Genomic DNA, 24,543 nt, shown 5'->3' on the forward strand with positions numbered 1-24,543 from the left:
TTTCCTTGCTCTGGCAAGCCCAGGCTCCGCTGGGACGGTAGAGCCTGGCAGATGCACAACTCTCCCCTGCTGGTCCAGCCCTCAGGGCTCAGCATGTGGCTAAATCAGCCGTCCCAGCTGCCTGTGCTGGCTGCCCAGGGCCCTGACGCCGCTGGCCTCTGCCCTTCCCAACCTCCCTCCCACGGGCAGTGACTCGCACAATGGGGGCTCAGTAAATATTGGTCCATGAACGGCAGGCTAGTGGTTAAAATTTTGTTCTCTGCTTCTGGGTCACCACTCTTTTTTTTTTTTTTTTTAAAGTTTTCCCATCCTGCCTCTCCCAGCGATGTGAGGTTCCATGGGGACAGTATAGTAAGTGGGTCACCAGTTCCAGGTACCCCCACTGCCTTCCTCCCTGCCAGCTCCCCTACGCTGTCAGTGGAAATCTCCCACCCTGGGTGGCCTTTGGCTGAGCCAAAGCCTGAGGCTAAGGTTCTGGGAGTGCGAGCTGGAAGAGGAGAGAGCACATCCTTGTAGGGTATGTGGGAGAGCAGTTAGGAGGGAGGGCCTAGCGAAGTAGGAGAAGAAATGGCCTGTTGAGCCCTGGGCCTGTTGGGCAAGGCCGAGGACTTGCTTTCAGGCCGTGATATTTGCACTGTACTTGGGAGGGAGTCTCATCTTGTCCGAGAGGAGAGTGGCCTCTTGGACAATGTTCATTTGGTGGGCAGGGAGGACCACAGTCTCGGTATTTTTTCTCAAAGCTTTTTGGACTCCAGAGAGCCTGTAGGGAGGGTATGTACTTGAGTACATGCTGCGAGACTATTGGTTTTCTCCCGGTGTCTATGGGGACTTACACAGAGAACTGTACTTTTGTTAGTTTGACCATGCGTGCTGGGAGCACACTAATTATTTATAGAACACTTGACAGTCTGTGTAGTCACATTATTAATTTTACAGCTTCTAGGTTTTGTCCCGTACTTAGAAAGTTCTCCCTAACTCCCTGATTATAAAAAAAATCACCCACCATCTTATATTGTTGTACCTACACAACCCACTGAGACACATCAATGATGCATTTAAAAAGGTTAAAAACAAAACAAAACAAAACACTCCAAATCCCACCACTCAGAAATAGTCATCACTAATATTAGGTGAACATTATTCCAGACAACATTCCAGACATGCTCACAGATAAAATGCATATAGAGAAATAGATATAAATACTCCAAAACGTGGGAGCACGTGACAAATTAGGAGATTGGGATAAACATATACATACTACTATATATAAAATAGATAACTAATAAAGACCTACTGTATAGCACAGGGAACTCTACTCAATATTCTGTAATAACGTATATGGGAAAAGAATCTGAAAAAGAATATATATATATATATATATATATAAAAATAACTGATTCACTTTGCTGTACACCTGAAACTAATACAACATTGTAAATCAACTATACTTCAATAAAAATTAAAGAAAATACTCCTATAAAAAACTATGAAAACTTCCCTGAATGTAACCAAAGAAAAACTATAGTAAAATTAAAGGAATTATTAAACTATGAAGAAATGTGTCTTTCACAAGAGAGATGATTTCCTAAAAGACCCCAAAAAGGCTAAAAAAAAAAGCTTGTGAGTAATATCTATAATTACTTGTTTCCATTTTAGATGGTATTTATTGACTCTGCTATGAAAAATGAGGACATTAGCTTTTTTTTCTTTATTTGGGTGCGTTGGGTCTTCGTTGTGGTGTGCGGGCTTCTCATTGCGGTGGCTTCTCTTGCTGCGGAGCATGGGTTCTAGGTGCGCAGGCTTCAGTAGTTGCAGCACGCGGGCTCAATAGTTGTGGCACGCGGGCTTCGTTGCTCTGCGGCATGTGGGATCTTCCCGGACCAGGGCTCGAACCTGTGTCTCCTGCATTAGCAGGCGGATTCTTAACCACTGCACCACCAGGGAAGTCCCAGGACATTAGCATTTTCACATTTTTTTCTCATCTCCTTTCTTTCCATCTCTTGATTGTATTAATTATATTATTAAATTGTCCATGATTATAACATTTAGATTTTGTCCTATAACCGTAATCCCCATAGTTTTTAATTATTTCTTATTTGAAGGGTTTTAATGCTTACCCATGGTTTTTGCATTCCTGAGCCTTCATTTTATTTTTCTACTAATTAGCTGCATTTCATTATCATGTCATTTTCTTCCCCCCTAGAAAGGGGACTGAAGTCTCTGACTTATTTCATGCTTGAGAATTTCTGCCTGTTGTCTTTACCAATTTGTACGACATCACAGCTGGGAATAATATTCATTGGTTCATATTTTCTTTCTCTCAGGATTATGTAAACACTGTTGCATTTCTTCTGATGCTAAATGTTGCTATGGAGAAGATGACGGCAGTCTGAATTTTCTGCCACTTAAAAGAAGTTTTAGTACATTTCACAGTTTTTGGAAGAAAATATTATGGGACGGGGGAGTTACTTCTGGATTCCTGGAAAAGCCTTCTTTTTAAGTTCGGTAACTTCACTAGGCAGCATCCCAGTGTTGAGCCTTCTGCATGAAATTTTTGTGGAGTACAGTGTATTATTGCAGTCATCAGATTCTGTTTTTCCTTTCATTTCAGGGAAATCATGTGTTTTTTTATCTTTGAACATATTTTTTATTCCGGTCTCAGGTTCTCTACTTCAGGAACATCAGTTATCCTGGCGTTGGTGTCATGTCGTCACTATGGGCTTTAATTTCTCTTTTCCGTCCGCATTCACTGTGCTTATCTCAAACCTTCTTTTGTCAGTATCTCTATTTGAAATTTCTGGCAGAATTCTGTTCTCCGTTCATTAGAATCTGTATATTAGTTCTTCAGTGATGTTTTGTTGGTCTTTTTTTGGTAAGCCTGCATCTCCTTTTGTCTTACAGCCCCACCTCTGAGCCCTGGTTTTATCGTGTGCATGTTCTAATTGAGTTATTCCACAGAGTGGGCAGTTTTGAGGGATTGCTGTCTCTGGAGTGATGTTTTCCTTTCCATCGACATCTTTGTCTCTGCGTGGTTGGCCTGCTGCTTCTCCTCGTCATATTCATGCTAGTGCTTTTTGGCTCTTTTGGCTCTAAAATAAGGCAGTGACTTTCTTCCCACCACCTTGAGGCTGGTTTGTCCCCAACCCCAGTGACAGCAGTGCCGAGTGCTGGGTATTTATGGCGTGTTCTTTGTAGCCTGAGTTGGGGGTGGAGGGGATGGATTGGGCCTGTGTTCTGGGACTTTGGTGGTGGCCCCGGTGGCGGCCCTGGACTGGGGAGGTGCTGTTGGAGGGGGAGGAGGACCCACTGGAATTGGACAGCTTCCCCAGTTCATTCAGCCTGCAGCCTTGCAGCCCTTATTTCCCTCAGAGGGAGTCAGCCCGTTGTTCTTGTTCCCCTGCCACCTGTTTCTTTGTTTCCCAGCACCTTTTCCCACTACTCCCCAGTGGAAGGGGAGGAAGACTTGGCGGCAGTCTGCCTCTCTTCAGATCTGGGGCGGTTTAGTGAGAATCCTCCTGGGGCCGGGCCAGGGCTAGGAGACCAGCCACGTGTGGTACCTCCTGCATTCCTTTCCTTGCCTCTGGTTTGGAAGTTATTATATCAGATTATGTCTCTTTCCTTGTTTGCTTGCTGTGGGTGACTTTTTTTTTTTGGCTTTTTACTATTTTTGTTTTTAACTCAAAAGTTAGTTATCAGTTGAAGGAAAAATGCTGCCATTTCAGTTCTCCATCTTAATTCAGAAATCTTTATTTTTATATAGTGTCTCAACATACCTTATCTTTCTTAGTACTCAAAGAAAGCTCTGTGGGTTTGTTTTCCTCTTTCCAATATAAGGAAGGCGACCTAGTGAGATCAGTGAGGTACAGATTGGACTTCTCCCACCAAACCCAGTGGTCCTTCTGTTGCCAGAGCTGCACTTTTCCTAGTTACCAGCACCCACAGCAGGGAAGACAAAGGCCAGAGTTTTTGAGTCCTCAGGGCCTCCACCTCCACCCTGAGGCCTGGCTTTGTCTTTGGTCTGCAAGTTTCGGGGATTTTTATACACGTCTCCTGAGGTGGGCTCTGGAAGGTGCCCCCTTGGCTCACCCAGACCATGTGTGTCTGTTTTACCCCTCACCGGTTAACCTTTTGTGGGGAGTGTCCACTGGGGAGACATTCCTATTAGGCTGACGGGTCACAGCCTTAGAATGGGGAGGGGATGGGGACTGGAGGAAGACCAGTCTATTTGACAGTCTTCTGCAGCAATGAGCTGTGGGGAGAGAGCCCCCAGGGAGATGGCAGCCGCCTTGTGGTTGTTAGTTGGGTATGAGAGCACAGGCACCTCAGAGACCCCCTGCTGTCTGTCCCCAAGAGGAATATAAGAGAACTTGATGCCTCTTCTTACATCCTTTGGATTTCAGGTGGGGAGGAGACAGTTGAGGAGAAGGCTTAAGATGATTCACTAAGGCCAGTCAGTGGTGCAGCCAAGGACCTCGGGAGCCATCACTCATGTCACTGTAGCCTCTCCTTTTCCCCTGCCCCCTCACCTGCACCTCCTTATCCACCCATCTGACCCCCTGGTCATTCTTTAGTGTGGACCATCAGTCTTGTTTTTTGGTTTTTGGTTTTTTTTGGCTGCGTTGGGTCTTTGTTGCTGCACGCAGGCTTTCTGTAGTTGCAGCAAGCGGGGGCTACTCTTCCTTGCGGTGCGCAGGCTTCTCATTGCAGTGGCTTCTCTTGTTGTGGAGCACAGGCTCTAGGCACGCGGGCTTAAGTAGGTGTGGCATGTGGGCTCAGTAGTTGTGGCTCGCAGGCTCTAGAGCACAGGCTCAGTAGTTGTGGCGCACGGGCTTAGTTGCTCCGTGGCATGTGGGATCTTCCCGGACCAGGGCTCGAACCCATGTCCCCTGCATTGGCAGGCGGATTCTTAACCACTGTGCCACCAGGGAAGTCCTGGACCATCAGTCTTTTCTCAGTTTTAACTCAAGTGCTTTGCAGAAGCCCAATTCAGACTGCCCTTGCACACACGCCACGCCTTGGCCTGCCGCTGACTAGCATCGCAGCTGAAGAGTTCGAGTCTTCCAATTCACTGTGCTCCCACCTAGCCCGTGCTTTGAGGGGGCGCAGAGTAGGCATAGGGTGCTGCACAGAGAAGATAGGGTCCCAAACACATCCTTTGCCCATTTCCTGTGACTTACCAGTTGGCCTTGGAAACCGCTGTGCCTTAGCCATGTTTGTCTCTGGAGCATTAGATCTTACCTTCCGCGTTTCATTCCTCAGCCCAGAGGAATCTGAGAGGGAGAACGGTGGGCTGTCTGGCCAGCACGTGGTCAGGGAAGGGAGTGGGTGTTGGGAGGCCCAGCAGCTCCCAGGCCCCCCAGGTCTCCGTTGTCTGTTCTGCTCACATCAATGTCCAGTCCCTGGACCAAGCATCACGGAAAGTCACTACTCTGTCCCCACGAAGAGAAGTAAATGTTTGCTCATCTCTGAGACAGTGGGTGGGCATGGAAAAAATGCAGCATGGTAAATATAAGAGTAAAGTTATGTCCACGGGACAGAAGTGCCGCTTCCAGGATGAGATATTTCTGAGCCGGGTGAAGGGACCACAGGCAGGTGGAATCTGATTTGGGAGCCTCCAAGGTAGGAAGGCACTTCTGAAGCTCCACAGAGGGTCCAGAGCCAAAGCATCTCCTGTCGACTCTCACCTCACCCTGCACCCGACCCCGTCCCGGGGAGGTTGGGTCTGGTGCCTTGAAGACAGACCTAAGGCACTAAAATAATTTACTTCTTGGAACCTGAGCCAGGTGAACAAAGGGGTGGAGAAGACTCCAGCTTCTCTTTAGTCGGGGAGCCTGGTCCTCTGAGCCAACAGCATACTCGAGCCTTTGTCTGTCTGCAGCTTGTTTTTTTTTTATTTTTATTATTATTATTTTTTTGCGGTACACAGGCCTCTCACTGCTGTGCCCTCTCCCGTTGCGGAGCACAGGCTCCGGACGCGCAGGCTCAGCGGCCATGGCTCACGGGCCCAGCTTCTCCACGGCATGTGGGATCTTCCCGGACCGGGGCACGAACCCGTGTCCCCTGCATCAGCAGGCGGACTCTCAACCACTGTGCCACCAGGGAAGCCCTGCAGCTTGTTTTTAATGCCTGGCCCCATGGGCTCTTCTTACTCCTCCTGGAAGGAAGGTGGTCTTGAGGGCGGCTGGCTCAGCTCCCCGACGGGAACGGCCCACCTGGGGCCGCCCATTTCCATGGACTTAATAGAACGGGCTTGGGCTTGCTCCTGCAGCTGGAGCTGGAGGCGAGGACCCCTGCCCAGCCTCACCATCCTGCTGCTCCGGAGCTGTATGTATCCTCTTCCTCTCTTCTTTCTTTCCTCCAAAGAATCTCTTATAAACTTCCTTTTTTTCCTAAGAATAACTTACATCTCCTTTGGAGCAGAAAGCTCCCCTTTCATGTCTGCCAAAAAGCCAGGGTCACTTGGATTTGAAGTGTCTTTAACGAGTCCAGGGTCCCTGGACCAGGACTCCTTACTGCCCTCCAGCTGTTTCTACATTCTCCTCTGACTCTCCGGGGTGGGCATCCTGTCTGGAGTGCAGGCCAGGTGGGAGGGCTCCGCCCCACCCACTCCCAGGGGCCTCTGGGTCACTGAAGAGCAAACGCTGAGTCGATGCTTACCTTGACGTGAACGCCTGTCCGGGTACAGCTACAAGTACCCCAGGTGTCTCGGCCTTGAAGTGTTTTTGCGCGTCTCTTGTTTGTGAGTGTTCTGAAGTTGCTGCAGATGGATTTGATTGTTTGTTTTGTTGAAGTGATTCTGCAGAGGGAACCCTGTAACACAGCCTGTCTGTGTCACACACTTGGGGGGTTTCCTTCACAGGTCTTCAGGGCACCTTACGCCTGGATTTGGGGTGCTTGCGGGGACTGGTAGAAACTGGGGTAGATCTGCCCAGAGACACGCGGGCTTTGGTGGCTTCTGCATGGGACCTGGGGCATGTATGTGTGTTTCTCCACACAGAGGGGACAGTGGCTAAGAGTGCCCTGACTTTAGTGTCGTTCAGACCTGGCTTCAGTTCATGGAGAATTCGATCTCTGGTCTACTTGCTGGTTATGGACCACGTTCCCTGATCCCCAAACCCCAGTTTCCTCATCTGTTTTGTGGGGATAAATGTCCTGCCTTCTCTTAAAGGAATCAGTGAGTGTCAGGTGCTTCAGGTAAGGTCACACTGGGACTGCTAACTGCTGTCCTCATCTCTTTGCCCCCCCTTTCCTAAACCCATGCAGCCCTCCTCCCCTTTGTTTTAACAGTACAGCACACGCCTTAGACAAATCACAGTGTGGTCGGGTGGAGAACAGCTTTCTTTGTACAGTGGGGTTTAGCTGTTTTGGATAAGGTCCACCCTACTCACTATAAGTTAACTTTTGGGTCTTGGTGGAGACTTGAGAGCTTTTAGTTTCAAAGTAGCACTTGTACAGACTATCGTTTTTGCTGATGCCTAATCCATTCATTTGTGTGACTCAAAGTATATTCACTGAAGAGTGATGGTTTATGTTTCCAGATTCTGTGCGTGCCCCACATGTGGAACCTAAAGCCTGGAATGTCCCGGGTATGCTTGCGGTCGGGGACTTGTGCGATGTAGGCGTGGAGTAAAGTCGGCCACTGTGCTTCCATTGGCAGCTTAATATCTGAGAGGGAGTCAAAGTGGAGGAGCCCTGCCAATTATAAGTCTTACGATAATCATAGCCATGTTTTATCGAGCGCTTTCTTGAGTCTAGTCCCTTGCCAAAGCTCATGTCGTTAAATCTTCACAATAGTCCAGTGAGGCGGGTACAGATTTTATAGATGAGAAAACTGAGGTGTGGAGAGAGAGGCTACGTAACTTGGCCAAGGTCACTGCTGGGAAGCAGCAGTGTGGAAATTCAAGCCAGGTCTTCCTGACCCTAAAGGCCATGGTACGCTCTATCACCGCTCTGGGTGATTGTAGAATGTTGACTCTGGTTACATAACTTGCCCAAGATCACACAGCTGGTAAACGGCAGAGCCAGGATGCAGATAAGCCTGCTCTTAACCCCTTTGCTCTGGTTCCTCTGTCCCAAGCGAGGTCGGGGAGATGGAGTGATCCACATGAGGCATCATGCCAGAGCCCCGGGTGCCCCGGGGAGGCATGGGAATAGCTACAGTGCCTGGGCTCCTAGGCCTGGATTAAATAGGAGGCTCATTTTCCCCTCCTGGTGTTTGTTTATTTCACAAGTTTAAATTATAACTATACTAAGGGAAATGATTAACAAAAGAAAAATCATCCATCCTGCTACTGGAAGGTTTCATTTTTTCTCTGTTCCTTCTCAGTTCTTAACTCTGATTACATAATTGTTCTGCTTCTTTATTTAACATTAAACTCACGATTCTCCTTTTTATAGCTGCATACTATTGCATGAAATTGATGTAATCCACTTGACCACAACACATCTTTCTGCCAATAGCCTTTTTATTTTTGGATTGCTTCTCTTAGTGTAAATTCTAGAAGTAGAGTTATTAAAGGATTTAAATACATTTATTATCATATAACTTTTCCAGAGTCATATTATGTATACAGCCCCCAGAAGTATGTTATTCTGTTGTTTAACCTCACTAACAATTTGGTTTTGTATCTTTTTTAAAAAATGTGTTTTGCTATTTTAATAAGTAGCAAAGTAGCACCCTCCATCTTTTAAATTTGTATTCTTAACAAGCTGGGGAGACTGAGTATTTTTCACGTTGGTTCCCTAATTTAGGTAGTATAGAAATAATCCTTTGGCATGTTTGATGGTGTATAATTTTTCCAGTCTGTTTTTTATCCCCCCTCTTTAAGTGGTGGTGTTCTTTTTTTTTTTTTTTTTTTTTAGATTTTCCTTTGGAGAATTTCAAACATATACAAAAGTAGAGAGAATAGTATCATGGATTCCCACCTACCCATCACTCAGTTCCAGCAATTATCAACTCATGCTCAGTCTTGTCTCATCTGTACTCTAATGCAAATATCCACTCCTTGGTTATTTTGAAGCAAATCCCAAGTAAGATATTTAATCCATGATGATTTCAGTATCTCTAAAAAGATAAGGACTTTAAACACCCATAGTTTTTCTGTACTTTTTTCTTTTCAAATTTGGTCAAACCTATTGAATTTGTTTTTTTATCTTCTGTTTCAAAAGAAGGATTTTTCTCAAAAGCTAGGCAGAGGCCTTATAGAAGGGGTAAAGCGTCAGTTTTGATACCAACTGGATTCAGAGTCTGAAGAGAGACCCTCCTGTTTGGAGCACAGCTGGCGGGTCTGGTGTGGAAGGAGAGGATGGGTGTCCTAAGCCTTGCCCTCACCTGGCCTTCTCCTCTTGCAGCCTCACCTGTCGCCATGAAGCTGCTGCACCCAGCCCTCCCCAGCTGCCTCCTGCTGGCTCTGCTCGCTGTGTGGACAGCTGCTCCTGAGGTTCATGCTGTGTCCTTGGGGACACCCGCCATCAGCGCAGCCTCTTTCTTGCAGAACCTCATGCATCGCTACGGGGAGGGCGACAGCCTCACCCTGCAGCAGCTGAAGGCCCTGCTCAACCACCTGGACGTGGGAGTGGGCCGGGACAACGTCTCCCAGTCCATGCAGGGACTGAGGAACCTTTCGACGGTAAGGCTCCCTGGCTCTGCCCAGCACCGTATCTGTCCTTTCAAGGTTCCCAATCTAGTTGGGGGCAGGCGAGCCTTGATGACAGAGCAGAGGGGCCAATTCTTCCCCTGCGGTCGGGATCAGCTAGTCTGAGTCTCCAGCAGCACCTCCCAACCTCCTACATGGGTGTTTTGAAGCCCTTAGCAAAGGGCAGCCATGAAGTAGGGGCTCTCAGCCCTCCAGACCCTTCCTCAGAACCGCACTGGGATCTCCTGGAACTGCTGGTAAGCTGGAGCTCCCGGGTCAGCTAATATTTCTTATAGAGTTTCTGCAAAGCCCTTTGCCCGTTATCCTAGGTGAGCCTCAAAGTACCTCTACGTGCAGGTGGCAGATCTTCATTATATCCTGTATATACTGAGATACTAAGGGACCCACAGTGAGTTCTGGAGGGACCAGGATTAAGACTCAGGTCTTTTGGCTCCTGGTTCTCTGTTCTGTCTTCCATATCTTCTTGGCTAATCAGAGTCTGAGGCTGTGTGTGGCAGCCAAATATAAGTCAGCCAGCAACGTCTTTGCATATCTACTTTGTTCCCTGTGCTGAGTGTGGTGAGAAATAGAGGAAAATGAGTCATGTTTAGGGAGTTTACTGTTAAGATGGGGAGCTCAGCCAACCAAGAACAGAGTTAACTGATATTCAGATGAAGTGCTAGATGCTGTGGCTTGCATAGTCATTATAGGATTCAGAAATGAGAGAAGCGGGTGAGTGTGCACTAGGTGGTCAAGGAAGCTTCTGTGTGGGGTGTCCTGGAGCTTCGCCTTGAAGGAGAGCGGAGTTTGGAGAGACCGAGTCGCTAGGCTGGGGGAGCCATGTGGCGTGTATGCAGAACCACAGGGGCGTGGTGCACGTCTCAGTCGGAGGGGTGGCTGCCTTGGGGGGCTCATGCAGCCTGACCCCAGAGGCCTCCCGGCTCAGCAGCAGGATCTTGGGGTCACTGAGTCCAGCCCCCAGCATTTTTTTTTTTTTAAGATTTTTTTGATGTGGACCATTTTTAAAGTCTTTATAGAATTTGTTACAGTATTGCTTCAGTTTTGTTTTTTGGTTTTCTGGCCGCGAGGCATGTGGGATCCCAGCCTCCCTGACCAGGGATTGAACCCGCACCCCCTGCATTGGAAAGCGCAGTCTTAACCACTGGACCCCATGGAAGTACCAAGCCCAGAAACCCTCACTCGTCGGCACTCCCAGAGGGCTGGTTCCCTCAGAGACAGAGCCACGTAAAACCAAACTCAGCGAAAGACTGACGTGTAACTGTTTAATTAGAAGTAGAATGGCAGTGTTTCATGGGAACGGTGTGTGAGAACCACTTAACCTGATGCTTCCCAAGGGAACTCAGAGCTCATGCCCACTGGGCAGCCCACGCTTGCTCCGTGGCAGACCCTGAGTCTTCAGATTTCCCCCCGCTTCCTTTCCCAATCTCTGCCAACACATCCTGCAGCCTGGGGACATTACTGTATATGGTCCAGGAGACTACTGTTCCTCTTAGACACCTGTGCTCAATAGCTCTGGAGAAGTATGTGAAATCTGCATTTTACTGTCATAGCTCCCTGGGCTGTTGTAATGTGGCCAGATTTGGTATCTGGGAGAAGCTGTATCTTCAGGTATGCACATAGAGGTATGTTTCCCAGAAGCCACACCCTGGTCATAATGATTGGAATTCGGTTGTTCCCAGAACTTCTAGGTAGCCATTTACAGATGGGTGAGTGGAAGGTATGTATGGGTGGCTGATCTCTAAGATAACTTATCAGTCTTTCAAGTTTAGGGACGACCTTGCTCTCATCCTTGGACATTAGTCTGCAGGTTCCGTGAAATTTGGACAGTTGCATCTTCTGTTTTCCGTCTTGGAAGGCTCATCAGGGGCAAGGTGTGACTTCGGGTCCTAAGAAGCTTTCTGCCCCTCCCACTTGGTTTCAGTGCTTCAGTTCTGGAGACCTCTTTGCTGCCCACAACCTCAGCGACCAGTTGCGGATTGGGGGGCGTGAGTTCCAGGAGTTCTGCCCCACCATCCTCCAGCAGCTGGATTCCCGGGCCTGCTCCTCCGAGAACCAGGAGAATGAGGAGAACGAGCAGACAGAAGAGGGGAGGCCCAGCTCAGTTGAAGGTGAGCCAGCACGGGAAGGCAGGGCCTGGTGTCCGTGCTTGTCTGCATGAGGACCGCTGGGCTGATCAGATAGAGCTGCCCGCTGAATGTTTGACCGGTTATCATCCTCTTATCATCGTTGGGAGGAGCGAGTTGGAGTAATGACTATACCGGTATCTCCTGTACTCCCAAGACCGGTCCAGCACATTGCCAGGCCGGGCAGCGTGGCTGGTGAGCGTTCCGTCGTGGGGCTTTTGGACCAGCCTCGAGGTGCTCTTTTTGGTCACTTTTCCGTTTTGGTTTTCATTAAACTACCAGGGGGCCAACACCTTGATTTTTGAGTTTAGCATTTAAGGCCTTTCACAGTCTGCCCTCGGCCCACTTCACCCACTTCATCATCCTCCCCCTCCCCTGCCTGGTACCCCTGCTCCAGCCGCAGTGGTTCACCGTGGCCTGTGTGTGCACACGGCTCCCTTGGGCCTGGATCGACCTTCTGCAATCCTGTCGTGCTGGTGTGAGCAGCCTGGCACTTGGTACCTAGCATGTGCCACCTGTGTCACACCCCACGTCGTTTCCTGCTGTCGTTATTTAACTCCTGTGGTCTATAGCCTTTCATCTGCCCCTCCATCTGAAAGGTAAGCTGCTTTTGGCTAGCAGCTTTGGTGTATATTTTTAGGCTTCTCCACAGCACCCAGCAAGAGGTGGACTCGACAAGCATTTACTGATGGGTTGGCAGATCTCTTTCTGCCCCAATTGCCGCTGAGTTCAGAACGGGCTGCCCCCCGGCAGCAAGAGTATCTCCACCCTCAGTAATGGAGGCCCTCGTCTGTTCTTGTTCCTCCACAGTGTGGGGCTTTGGTTTCCTCAGTGTCTCACTGATTAACCTGGCCTCTCTCCTGGGAGTCCTCGTCCTGCCGTGCACGGAGAAAGCGTTTTTCAGCCGTGTGCTCACTTACTTCATCGCCCTGTCCATTGGAACGCTGCTCTCTAACGCGCTCTTCCAGCTCATCCCAGAGGTGCAGTAGAAAAGAAACGTGCGCGTCCTGTCTCCCTGGGGCGTCCCCGCCCCGACCCTGTGCTCCAAGGCACCTGACAGCCGCCACCTGAAACATTAACTTCTTCCTCATGTCAAGGGATGCAAATGACTTCTGCCTCTGGATCTCAAGGGCCTCCTCTCACTCCTGGGGCACCCAGGTTTGCCTCTGGCCTCTTCAGGGGATGTCAGATGCAAGGCTCTCAGCACGTGTCCCCCATGCTGGGGACCTGTCAGCCTCCTTCCCCAGTCAGTGCCTTTCCTAAGCCCTGTCGGCAGGGCTGGAAAGGAAAGCAGCCGGTGGTGGCTGTCCCTGCCCTTGGTCCTCCAGACCCCCTCTGTTCTAAGTAGAGGACCTGGCCGTACTCAGGTGTGGCCACCAAGAGATGATCCACCTGGAATGAAGTGGAAGGAAAGAGGTTACCGACTGAAAAGTTGTATTGACCTAAAAAGTACGTGATCCTTTTTTTTTTAAGCAGGCCCTAATCCACAGTATAGAGGGCCAAACATAGAATCAAGACTATTTAATGAAAAAAGCGAAATCAAAATTACCAAATAAAGGAAAGGGACCCACCGTCCTTCACACCTTGCATCTTGACTTTTTCCTGATAGGACTGACTTCCTGGCACCCTTACTTGACTGTTCTGAAATGTTTGTTGATTTTGTTCTTTAATTGTAACCACTGAGGAGCTAAAAAAAATAAGACCCAAGGTGACAGTCTGCCCACCTGTCAGCTCAGGCAAGGGCGTGCAGTGGGGCAATGGGTGATGTGTGGACCTTCTTTGGGAATGTTGATGGCCGCCTTCCATAGGCAGCTGCCTGGCCTTTCCAGTCAAAAGACTCTACGGAATGCCCATCCTTGCCTTGCCTGTTCCCTCTTCATGATGAGGCGAGAAATCTGGTTGAAGGTGAACCATCTTGATGCTATGTCAGAATTCCACATGAATCTAGCAAGCACTTCTCAGGGCAGGCCTCATCTTGGGCTACTTTTTTTTCGGCTCCAGAAATTAAATTTATTAATTTGTTTTCAAGATTGGAAATGAAGTGCTGTGTTGCCTGGTGAATGGGAATACAATAATGGTACATACTCCGCCCCTGGGCTCACAGGGGAGGCCTCATCCTGGCTCACTTTTGTCCTGCCCGGAGTGTGTGACACTGGGAAATGGTAGAGGAAATATTTTTTGACGGGGTGATCTTGGAACTCTGTTCTCTACACTGCAGCCCTCTCAAAGCAAATGGAAACAAACAAATAAAGCAAAACCTGAGGGAGTTCCCTGGTGGCCTAGTGGTTAGGATTCCGGGTTTCCTGTGCCATGGCCCAGGTTCAGTCCCTGGTCGGGGAACTGAGATCCTGCAAGTTTCGGGGCATAACCGAAAATAAAAAGAAAAAACAAAACAAGGTCATAGGAAAAAAACAAAACCTGAGATGTTAAGAGAATGGATTTTGTGGCCATCGGGCCTTACTTGTCTGTCCCTTCTGCCCTGCACAGAGCAGACTGGGTGTGGGGAGTGTCCCATGTGCCTGCATAGCGAGGGTCAGACGTGCCAACACGGCAGCCCAGTGATCTGTCGGTCTCTTCCCCTTGCTCTGGTTTCCTGTTCCCTAGAGCTCTCGAGTCCAAAGTCTGCTAGGCAGCCCCTGGCTAGGCCTGAGCACACCTCGGCTACAGGCCAAGGCAGGACCTGCCCTGCCAGGCACAGCAGCTAGCAGGTGGGACTCAGCAGCCACCAGGCAGCAGGGGCGAGAGACACGGGGTTCCAAGGCCACCGCGAGTTCCTCCCCGTTTCTCCTGAGCCGATTGAAGGAAATTTCATTGGACTTGAATCACTAACAAATGTTCTGTTTCTCTCTCCCTCCCTGCTTGTCTCTCTGATTTTTCTTGTTTTGCCTCCTTTGTTAATATCCACCAAAACCCCCTCCCACTCTACCTCCCGCCCTCTCCACCTCTCTCCCTGAATGGTGGCTGCCGTGCCGTGGGGCGTTCGCCCTTGTCCCTGTCCTGGGTGGGGCTGGCTCCCCCTCCCCGGCAGTCTGGGGGTACGGTCTCCTCTGTGTGACCGTCATCTCCCTCTGCTCCCTGATGGGGGCCAGCGTGGTGCCTTTCATGAAGAAGACTTTTTACAAGAGGCTGCTGCTCTACTTCATAGCTCTGGCGATTGGAACCCTCTACTCCAACGCCCTCTTCCAGCTCATCCCCGAGGTATGGCAAGCTAGGGCCCTTGCACAGGAGCACGCCGCCTCCTGGGGGATGGCGGGACACAGTGGGCGGGCCCTCCATCTCCACAGAAGGCCTAGAGAAGAGGTCCTCTCCTTTTGGAAAGTGAAGCTAGGATGTAGGCACGAGCGAGGAGAGGCAGCTTAGAGAAGGCTTTGAGAGCTGGTTCAAATCCCAGCTCCACCGGCCACAAGTTCTGTGCCCTTGGGCAAGTCACCTGACCTCTCTGTCCTTCCGTTTCCTCATACGTAAAACGGGAAGAATAAAAAGGGCGGACCTCAGGGTGATGCAGTGAGGGTTACGTGAGTTAATGTTTCTTAAACACCTGGTGCTCGCTATCTGTTGGGTGAACAGAGGTAGTGTAGTTAGGTCACGTTATGGCTCCCAATTTGGAGCTTTGGGCACCAAAAACAGAATCCGTAGGTCTCAATGAAAAGCTCACTTCTCCTCAGTAGGACATTAAATTCTAAAGACAACCTGTCTTTTTTTTTTTTTTGGTACGTGGGCCTCTCACCGTTGTGGCCTCTCCCATTGCGGAGCACAGGCTCCGGACGCGCAGGCTCAGCGGCCATGGCTCACGGGCCCAGCCGCTCTGCGGCATGTGGGATCTTCCCGGACCGGGGCACGAACCCGTGTCCCCTGCATCAGCAGGCAGACTCTCAACCACTGCGCCACCAGGGAAGCCCGACAACCTGTCTTTTGCATCAGAAAATAAGCTAGAGAGGTATGAGGATTAAATAATGAGCTCTTAATCCATGGAAGGGCCTTTATATAATAGGTGCGCAGTAAAGTTTTGCTGTTGGCAAAATAAAAAAAAAAGAAGAAGAAGAAAAGAAAGAAAATAAGCTGGAGAGAACCCACCAGTCTGGCCTCACACATGTTGATGGTACCTTTGCCCCTTCGCCTGGGCTAACCAGGAAACCCTTCATGAGAGAGGAGGAGCCCAGTGTTTGTAAGGCTTAGCAGGGCCTTGGAGGAGTTTCTCATCCCATGTGGTCTCTGCGTAGACCCGCTGATGGCAGGAATCCTGAGGCGCTACACTGTGGGTAGTCTGACGGGCCTGGATGAGCCAGAGGTGAAGCAGAAAGATGACGCCCCGGGCTCCTTAGAGCACTTTGTTTTCCAAGATGCGGTTTTGTGTTTTCTGAGTTGATCCTTAGATCACCTCTGTGATGTGTAGGAAACAAGGAATGTTGTACCCATTTAACAGATACAGAATCTGACCTGCACAAGAGCTCGTATCTTAGTGCTTTTTGTGAAGAACTGTTAGTTGCCTCTTTCCACCCCACTTTTCCGTAAGATGATTGGACTCTCCTGGAAAGTTGGCCAGAATGAGTAATTTCTATTCTAGAACTTGACCTTTAATGTCTCTTAGAAAACTACCCTAAGAGATTGCATTTCGTCCCTTTAAAATAGAAAAGACAAACACTTAGCTTTTAAGCAGCCCGGAGTTCCTGGTACTGGTGGTCTTTTATCTGGGACCTATTCACGAGAAGGCTGGCGTTTATTCGAGAGGCCCATTTCCTATCAGAAAACTTACGAGCAGGTCAGCAGACACTTTCCCAAGGCCCCCCCCCCCCCCCCCCGCACAAGTCAGGAGCATCACTGAGAATGGAATTCTCCTCATTTCTACTCCTATCTGCTTCCCAATGGATTCTTTTTTTTTTTTCCTTCTTTCTTTTGGCCATAGTAAGTGAAGTTTCCAGAAACCAAGACAAAACCCCCAAAATTGACACGTGCAGTCACACAGTCCGCTTTCTTGGCTTTGTGGTCACTGGGAGGTCTGCGGTCAGGAAGATGCCGCAATTCTTACTATTTAACTGGAGAAAGGATTTCCCATTTTAGAAAGTATAACTGTACCATCTCCCTGTGTGTTTACAGGCAGATCAGCCAGGAACGCTATATAACGATGAAAACAAACACGAGTGTCTCCTCCTTAAAGATGGAATCTGCCGGCAGAGTCTGTCCATGTAGCAAAGCTCCAGGAGAAGTGAAGACAGAGTCCTCATTAAAAGTAGAAAGGCCACATCCAAGGCTGTTCTTCCTGAGAGTAAAATTCTAAAGACGATCTGTCTTTTGCATCAGCAAATAAGCTAGAGAGAACCCAGCGGGTCTGGTGATGTGACATTAGGGAAACATCAAGGGTTAGATTTTTGCTGGAAAGGGATTGAGTACATGGCAGAGTTGTCCCGGTCTCTTCCTTTCCTAGAGTCAAGTGGTTAAAGAGATGAGAGGGGACCAGTGAAGATTTTCTATATTCTTAAACTCATTTTGTTTTCTTGGATCCACAGGCTTTTGGTTTCAACCCTCTGGAAGATTATTATGTCTCCAAGTCTGCAGTGGTGTTTGGGGGCTTTTATCTCTTCTTTTTCACAGAGAAGGTCTTGAAGATGCTTCTTAAGCAGAAAAATGAGGTGAGGCCTAATCGTTGGTAAAAGAAGCGCCTCTAGGGAGAGCATCCATCTCATAACTGTGTCCGGTGGTGGTGTTACCTCAGTGCCAACCCAGTGAGCTTACCTGGATCCTCCCGCCATGGATTCAAACCCACAAACTATTTCATGAGTAGATATCTCACTTCACCTCAGGAGGGTGTTAGCAGTGGGTGAGGGCGAATCATTAGCCATTGCGAGGAGCAGCTGTAAATGTTCTTTGCTGTGCCTCCTGGCAGGGATGAGTGTTGGCCCTGAGGTCACTCCTCTGAGATCTGTCCCGTGGCAGCACCATGTGCCCTTCGATTCAGCTTTCTCCAACACCTTGCCCTAGGTTTCTGTCCTATTGCCTACTTGTGTTTTCTTGGATGGTGGGAGTGAGGTCTTCCCGGTGCTTGGAGCTCCTGCCGGGTGGGTGGTTTTGGTGAGTGTTGCACTGACCCGACCCCTCCCTGTGGTCCCTCCAGCATCATCACGGACACAGCCATTATGCCTCTGAGACGCTCCCTTCCCAGAAGGACCAGGAGGAGGGGGTGACGGAGAAGCTGCAGAACGGGGATCTGGACCACATGATTTCTCAGCACTGCAGTGGCGAGCTGGATGGGAAGGCCCCTGTGATGGACGAGAAGGTCATCGTGGGCTCCCTCTCTGTCCAGGTCAGTGGGCCATCCACTGCTGGGGGGGCAGGGGCCCTTAAGTGGTAATGGCCTTGATGACTCAGGCCTACCTTGAAGGTCCGTCGTCCACCCTTTGACAGGGGGGCTTTCTTGCAGGACCTGCAGGCTTCCCAGAGCGCCTGCTACTGGCTGAAAGGTGTCCGCTACTCTGACATCGGCACACTGGCCTGGATGATCACCCTGAGCGACGGCCTCCATAACTTCATCGATGGCCTGGCTATTGGTGCCTCCTTCACCGTGTCTGTCTTCCAAGGCATCAGCACCTCGGTGGCCATCCTCTGCGAGGAGTTCCCACACGAGCTAGGTAAGTGTGCTCACACCCCGCCCCCCAGCCCCTTCCGCTTGTGCCGACTCCTCCCCCCGCTTCAGAACACACATTATGATTAATGAACACATTTTCTATGCTATGTGAAATCAAACCACTAATTCTCAACAGCTGAGTTAATAATTGAACATTGATCATTGGACGGGACTTCCCTGGCTTTCTAATGGTTAAGATTCCACACTTCCACTGCAGGGGGCACGGGTTCGATCCGTGGTCAGGGAGCTAAGATCCCGCATGCTGCACAGCATGGCGAAAGAAAGAGAGAGAGAGAGAGAAGGGAGGGAGGGAGGGAGGGAGTGAGGAAGGGAGGAAGGAAGGAAGAAAGAAAGAAAATTGATCATTGGAAATGATGGCATTTTTTACTGGGATGGTTGTTTCCCCATAGTCCCATAACCTGTGGCTGTTTCCTCACCTCTACACTGGGCTTAATACTGGTACCTACCTCGTTGATTCATCGTAAAAAGCAAAAGGAAAAAATAGTGAAAAGGACTTACTGCGTGCCGTACGCTATTCTAAGTGCTCAATATAGGTTATCTCTTACATCCTATTAATCTTCCAAAGGCTGAGATGTATGTTAGAAGTCTGGTGGGTAGAAGAAATAGATGAACCAGGGGCTGGAAGGTCCTTGGTTTTATCAGAGGGAGAGTGTAAAAAGCCTAGACTTTTTGAAGACTCAGACACTCAAGGTCATGTCCTGGCTTTGCCATTTATTGGCTTGTGACTGGGCAAATTACTATTTCTCTCGGTCTCAATTTTGTTTTCGAAAAATACCATTCATTACAGTTTTGAGGAAGGAAGCTCCTTCTGTTTCACCATCAATCAAAAGAGAAATGAGGGCTTCCCTGGTGGCGCAGTGGTTGAGAGTCCGCCTGCCGATGCAGGGGACACGGGTTCGTGCCCCGGTCCGGGAAGATCCCACATGCCGCAGAGCGGCTGGGCCCGTGAGCCATGGCCGCTGAGCCTGCGCGTCCGGAGCCTGTGCTCCGCAACGGGAGAGGCCACAACAGTGAGAGGCCCGCGGACTGCAAAAAGAAAAAAAAGAAAGAAAAGAGAGAAATGAGGCCATTGCTAGATGGTTTTCTCTTTTGAAAATCCTGTGCATTGTTTTCAGCCTCTAGGCTGGTTGTACGCTCCCAGCCTCACAGATGGAGACAGCTCCTCGGCGTGGTGGTGAAGGGGGCCCTAGTCTTGTCACCGTGATCTCCAGTCTGGGGCCATCTTGATTTTCACCCACACTCCATCCAGCGTTTAAGCATGTCCTCATCAAGCTGTGTGTCCCACGACCTAGTATGAATCTTCTGTCCACACCCTCCCCTCTTGTTGTCCCCACCATAGGAGACTTTGTCATCCTGCTCAATGCCGGCATGAGTATCCAGCAGGCTCTCTTCTTCAACTTCCTCTCTGCCTGCTGCTGTTACGTGGGCCTGGCCTTCGGCATCTTAGCTGGCAGCCACTTCTCTGCCAACTGGATCTTTGCCCTGGCTGGAGGAATGTTCTTGTATATTTCTCTGGCTGATATGGTAAGTCTTCCATAGTTTTAATGCCTTGTAGGCAAAACTGGATCGGGTTATGAAATTCGTTGGATTGGGAGGACAGCTAAGGGGCATTAGTTAGTTTTTTTGTTTTTAAAATTTATTTATTTATTTATTTATTTTTGGCTGCATTGGGTCTTTGTTGCTGTGCGCGGGCTTTCTCTAGCTGCGGCGAGCGGGGGCTACTCTTTGTTGCCGTGCGCGGGCTTCTTGTTGCAGTGGCTTCTCTTGTTGTGGAGCACGGGCTCTAGGCACGCGGGCCCTAGAGTGTGGGGGCTCAGTAGTTGTGGCTCGTGGGCTCTAGAGCTCAGGCTCAGAGGTTGTGGCACACGGGCTTAGTTGCTCCATGGCATGTGGATCTTCCCGGACCAGGGATCGAACCTGTGTCCGCTGCATTGGCAGGTGGATTCTTAACCGCTGTGCCACCGACAATAACTTTATTGAGGAATCAAGTCACATGCCACACGATTTGTAAATAAAAGTGTACTGTTCAATGCCTTTTAAGGGGACATTAGATTTCAAAGGATGAAAGGCCTATGTTCCTTTAGCATATGTCCTTAAAGAAAATGATGTATCTCAACTCCGGGGTCCTTACTTTAAGTATTACAGAATAGAGACTTATAGATAAAGAATGGGGAAGGGAGGGAAGGAAGGGAGAGGAAATTACCCATAATTATTCTCCCCCAAAATAACAACACTTGGGTTTGTTTCTTTTTCATCTCAATGCATTGTGTTTGTTTTTAAATAACTCTAATCACATGGAGTACACAATTTTATGTCCTGGTTTCTTTTTTTTTTTTTTTTTTTTTTACTTACTACATCCTAGACATTTTTCATGTTGCATACTCTTTAAAAGCATCCTTTTCTCATTATCAGTAGTATTTGGTGAGGGGATTTACCTTCTCCAGAACAAGAATTGCTGGTTCAGAAGGGATGCGTGGTTTGAGGTTTTAATATGTATCGCCAAATTGCTTTCTAAAAAGCTTACCCTCCTTTAATTTACATCATTAGTGGTGTCTGAAAGTGTACATCGTACCCGCTAACGTTTGGTATAACCGTTTAAGTAGTTTTGCGTTTGCTAGTTTAATACCTGATTTGTTGCATCTTTATAACTAACAAGGTTGATTTCCTTCCTTGTTGGCATGACGGTTCTTTGGCAGGTTTGCATGAATTATTTTCCATATCCTCGGAAAGCAGTTTTTTGTTTTTGTTTAATATTTATTTATTTATTTGGTCATGCTGGGTCTTAAGTTGCAGCAAGCGGGCTCCTTAGTTGTGACATGTGGGATCTAGTTCCCTGACCAGGGAACGAACCTGGGCCCCCTGCACTGGGAGCACAGAGTCTTAACCACTGCGCCAGCAGAGCAGTCCCGGAAAGTAGTATTTTTGATGAGATGATGAGAGCACTGACCACCATGGTCCATCCTCAGCCCATGGAAACATCTGAGATTCTCTCCTCCGGTGGGTGGCCCTCCCTGGGGTTAGGGTATTTTTGTCACCTGCCTTGCTGGCCAGCAGCAAGAGGCCTTGAGTCACGGCAATGCTTAGTTCCATTCTCTGGCCCCTTACATGGTTGCTGAGTTTCCCAAACAAGCGACAACATTCTGATAGCAAAAAGACCTTTTGATGTGTTTTTAAAGATCACAGTAATTTTTAGCAGAGTGGTTATTTTTAGTCCGCATCTAAACACATCCAGGGTTACATGCACGTGTCGTACTTTGTTTCACTTCCATAGCTGTAAAGCAGTGGTAACCACCTTGGAGAAAGGCTCTAACGTTTAAGTTCTAGAAGTTAGTGCTGTTGATTTTCTTTGTAAACCAATCGTATATTATATATCTTAATTATAACTATTATAATCATATATTTATACTAATGATTGTGGTGGCCTTATAATGCAAAAATATAATAATAGTAAATGTTGTAATAATTGTTAGGTAATATACATATGACTGAATTGTCCTGCACTTAAACGTTAAGAAAGGAACTGCAGCTCTCGTGTTCTTTTCTTCTTCCCCAGTTCCCTGAGATGAATGAGGTCTGCCAAGAGGATGAAAGGAACGGCAGTGTCTTGATCCCCTTTGTCATCCAGAACGTGGGCCTCTTGACTGGTTTCAGCATCATGCTGGTCCTCACTATGTATTCGGGACAGATCCAGATCGGGTAGGGCCCTGCCAGGAGCCGGCGGGGTTGGCAGTCGGGCCCTTGGCCGCTGATCCCTGGCCCGAGGACTCCTCATCCAGGAAGCACCTCGGAAGAGGCAGTTCTATTAAAAACTGTGACATGGAGACTGTATCCCTGCATTCAAATGTTAGCTGTTTTTAAAATGCTGTATCCTAGGAATAAGCTGCCCTGGTAACCAGCCTCTAGGTAGTGCCTCTCCCCCTTTCCTCTTCTTTCTCAGAGTGATTCTGGAACTGAATGCAGCTTAAAAGACAAGACTTAACTTTTTTCTCTGGTTGCCCTGGCCTCTTTCTCTTCCAACCAGCACTGAGACCTTTTGAATCCTTTGCCCGACAATGCAAAAAGATAGCCAGGGCTCACAACTTGGCTAGAAATATCAGGAGGTGAATCTATAGTTTGGGGCCCACAAATCTAAATGTGTTTCCTCGGCCTCAAGGTGACCCATTTTTAAGCGAATCCGCCTATTTTTACAGAAAAGGTATAGAAGACAGGAATCCCTCTTATTCTTTCAAAATCTGTTCAGTTGCCTATTCTTTCAAAGAGAACTGAAAGCTGGAAACAGATGAGAAGGGCGGGAGGGAGAGGCAAGGATCACCCTGAGATGGGGGTGTGTGTCTTGTCAGGGTGGTTACCTGTTCCCTCTGGGATGCTTGGCACCGGTTCTGCACCTGGTGTTTCGTGGCCGTCCAGGTGAGCCAGCAGGTAGGTTCTGTTGCCTGAACCTCCCCTCCTTTTGGATGAACACTGGCAGACTGGAGGGCAGAGAAGAGAGACCTGTGAGAAATCCGTTGGCTTTGCTGTGATTTCCACCCCCATCTCCCGGGAGACTCCCTGGAAGCATATTCTAAGCACATTGACGGTGCCCGTGTCAGAGGGCAGACTGCACAGATTTACCTCCCTGGTCAACAGTTGTGCTGACAGGTGGCAAGCTGACCTACAGAATTGGAGTGCAGCTTGTGGTCTTCTTGACAAGGGTAATCAGAAACGGAATCAGCGCAGGCAACATTTAGGGTTTACTGATGCCATAAGTAACAGTGATAGAACTCTGAGATGGAAGATCCAGAGCTTGGATGGGGGCATCCCTGGGGTTTGCAGAATAGAGGACCCATGGGTTCTGCTGCACCGTCTGGGGTTCCCCCTTTCTCCCTCACCCCAAACAAGCAAGGGTGAATCCTGTATTGAACTGAATAGGAATTGCTCTAACTCTCTTCAGAAAAACGGATTGATAGACTTGTGTGTGAGACCGTAGGCCAGCCGCCGGCCCTGTGGAGCCCTCTCGTCAGAGCTCTGGCTTCGAGGGGAGCTAATCTCCAGGTTCACTAGGTGAATTGCTTTATTATTATCATATTGATAACGTGAGATTCTTTAGCCACTCTGGGGAGCCGACCGCTCCAGAAGCCTTCCTCAGTGGTGCCCACAGTCGCAGCCCAGGGGCTGTGTTCGCAAACCGACTTGTGCATGTGGCTGACGAGTCCTGGTCCGTCACCACCACCCGTTAGGTTTTCCGTTCTGACAGGAAAACTTTCCATTCTACGGTAGTTAAAAGCAGCATCTACTCTGGCTTTTTTCCCCTCCCCGCCTCCCCCCACCCCTTGGGAAACATCCGTCAAACCAGGACTATTCTTGAAAAGAACATGAGTGGGAAAACCGCTGGTGATGCTTTATAAGTTTTTCTCATCTTGCCTGTTGACTTTGATAGATTTGAGAATGGGCAGAAGAAGGAGGAAAACTCAGTTCTCACGATTCTAGGTGAACTATCAGGACAGACTCCTGGTAGGATTATGGTCCAGTTTTTACCAAAGAACCAATTCCTTGAATGTTGGGATCTAACTTTTTATATTGTCATTATTATTGTCATTGTTACTGTTTTAAAACAATTCTTTGTCTTTTCTGTTTGATTTCCCTCAAACTGCTTTCAGGAGCTAGCAGGAAATAACTCAAACCTTAGGACTTCAGAAGATTTTGCTTCCCCTAATTCACATGGATGTATTAAATTTATAATTTTAGCATCCCCTATAGATCTGTCATTCATTACAAATATTCTTGGAGTAGAATCCTAAGTAAGAGTTAGTGGGTTTCTAGTTTTAGGAGAAGAGCTCAAAAATGTAACCTTGAGCAAATTAAAAACTAAAATATGAAGTAGCAGGGTGCCTTCCCTTCTCATGCACACCTATATTAAGAGCTAACTTTCCTTTCACAGACAGCTGCCTCAAAGGGAAATTCTCTTCAAACTAATTGGTCCAGAGGCCACTCCTAGTTTGAGCTTAGGGGTGGAGACACTGAAATCGTGCAACTGATTATGTGTTGCCATTGGCAACAGATTTTCCTCAATTGAAAATGTGGCCATTTCTTTTTGAAGTGTTGGATTTGCTGTTTTAAGCATTTGTACATATTAGAAGTCTGAGGA

General features: G+C 48.5%; 1 protein-coding gene across 1 annotated transcript in view; it reads left to right on the plus strand.

Moving 5' to 3' along the window:
* The window catches only part of SLC39A14 (solute carrier family 39 member 14), a 46,778-nt gene extending 22,235 nt beyond the window's left edge, over positions 1–24,543 (plus strand). The window contains exons 2-9 of the mRNA XM_067745101.1: positions 9,352–9,629; positions 11,578–11,764; positions 14,808–14,977; positions 17,284–17,406; positions 17,889–18,077; positions 18,195–18,402; positions 19,759–19,943; positions 21,973–24,543. Of these exons, the coding sequence (XP_067601202.1) occupies positions 9,366–9,629; positions 11,578–11,764; positions 14,808–14,977; positions 17,284–17,406; positions 17,889–18,077; positions 18,195–18,402; positions 19,759–19,943; positions 21,973–22,119 (1,473 nt within the window). The 5' untranslated portion in view covers positions 9,352–9,365 and the 3' untranslated portion in view covers positions 22,120–24,543. The remainder of the gene's footprint in view (positions 1–9,351; positions 9,630–11,577; positions 11,765–14,807; positions 14,978–17,283; positions 17,407–17,888; positions 18,078–18,194; positions 18,403–19,758; positions 19,944–21,972) is intronic.

Source organism: Pseudorca crassidens, chromosome 7, assembly GCF_039906515.1.
Source record: "Pseudorca crassidens isolate mPseCra1 chromosome 7, mPseCra1.hap1, whole genome shotgun sequence".
NCBI classification, from domain to species: domain Eukaryota; kingdom Metazoa; phylum Chordata; class Mammalia; order Artiodactyla; family Delphinidae; genus Pseudorca; species Pseudorca crassidens.